The sequence below is a fragment of the Natator depressus genome, chromosome 4, assembly GCF_965152275.1.
Source record: "Natator depressus isolate rNatDep1 chromosome 4, rNatDep2.hap1, whole genome shotgun sequence".
In the NCBI taxonomy this organism is placed as follows: domain Eukaryota; kingdom Metazoa; phylum Chordata; order Testudines; family Cheloniidae; genus Natator; species Natator depressus.
Genome location: NC_134237.1, coordinates 37847597 through 37848543, shown reverse-complemented (window position 1 = coordinate 37848543; position 947 = coordinate 37847597). Strand labels below are relative to the sequence as shown.

At 43.5% G+C, this 947-nt stretch overlaps 1 protein-coding gene across 1 annotated transcript; it reads right to left on the bottom strand.

Annotated features, from left to right (window-relative positions):
* Positions 1-321: 321 nt before the first annotated feature.
* Positions 322-744, bottom strand: LOC141985816 (profilin-1-like). The gene has a single exon (XM_074950016.1). It carries the CDS (start codon positions 742-744, stop codon positions 322-324), a length of 423 nt encoding a protein of 140 aa, XP_074806117.1.
* Positions 745-947: the final 203 nt, after the last annotated feature.

Genomic DNA, 947 nt, shown 5'->3' with positions numbered 1-947 from the left:
GCTAAACCCAATTCATTGTCTCAAGGTGTTTGGATCTGAGAAACCAGCCAGCTCTAGCTATTACATTTGTGACCCCACTAGTTTGGGAACACTACTCATCTCTTCCCCCTTTGTAAGAAGCCACCGTAGCATTTATTTTAATTTTTTATTTTTTCCCATTCTCATATTACACAATAGTTTTGAAAAGCCAACTGGTAAAGCAAGAGTTTGCAGCAGAAAGAGATCTATTCTTTCCTTTGTGCAAGATAAGGGTTGCAATCTTGAACATGGTCAGAGTAATCATTCTCTTCATCAGTAGAACCACAGTGGAAAGCTGGAGCATCAATACCCTGCATTTCTTAAGTAGCAAGCCATCTCAAAACATTTCATGTTAACATTTCCTCCATGGATTCCTTCTTTGCCCATTAGCACAACCAAAGTTCTGGCTGTTCGGGAGATTGTAATGTTGAAAGTGGGTTCTCCTTTAATGCTCTTTGTTCTCAGATCCATGGTGAACTCTCCATCCATCATCAGATTGTCTCTGATCACTGAGCACTTCTGGCCTCCCAGTGTCAGTCCATTGACAAATAGCAGAGAACGATCTTTCCCCAGTAACACATTCATCTCCACAGGAGAGATGCCCACAAAGATCTTGCCAGGGACAGCAGCCCACACAGAAGGAACATCCTTGTAACCAACAATGGCAGCATCCTGGCATGTCCCATCAGCCATCAGGTGGTCAATGTAGGATTTCCAACTGGCCATGGCTCTCAAGTGTGGGTGAAGAAGTGCAGTCTGAGAAGAAAGAAAGTGTGTCAGTTTTGCCCACGATGCTTCTTTAGAAAAAGATCCCCATGTACGGATCCCAAAGTTGTCTTTCCTTACGAAAACTTCCATGGGAAAGTAAAAATGGTCATGCTTTAAGAAGCCAGTGGTCCTTCTAGTCCAGCATCCCAGCCAGTAGTCAG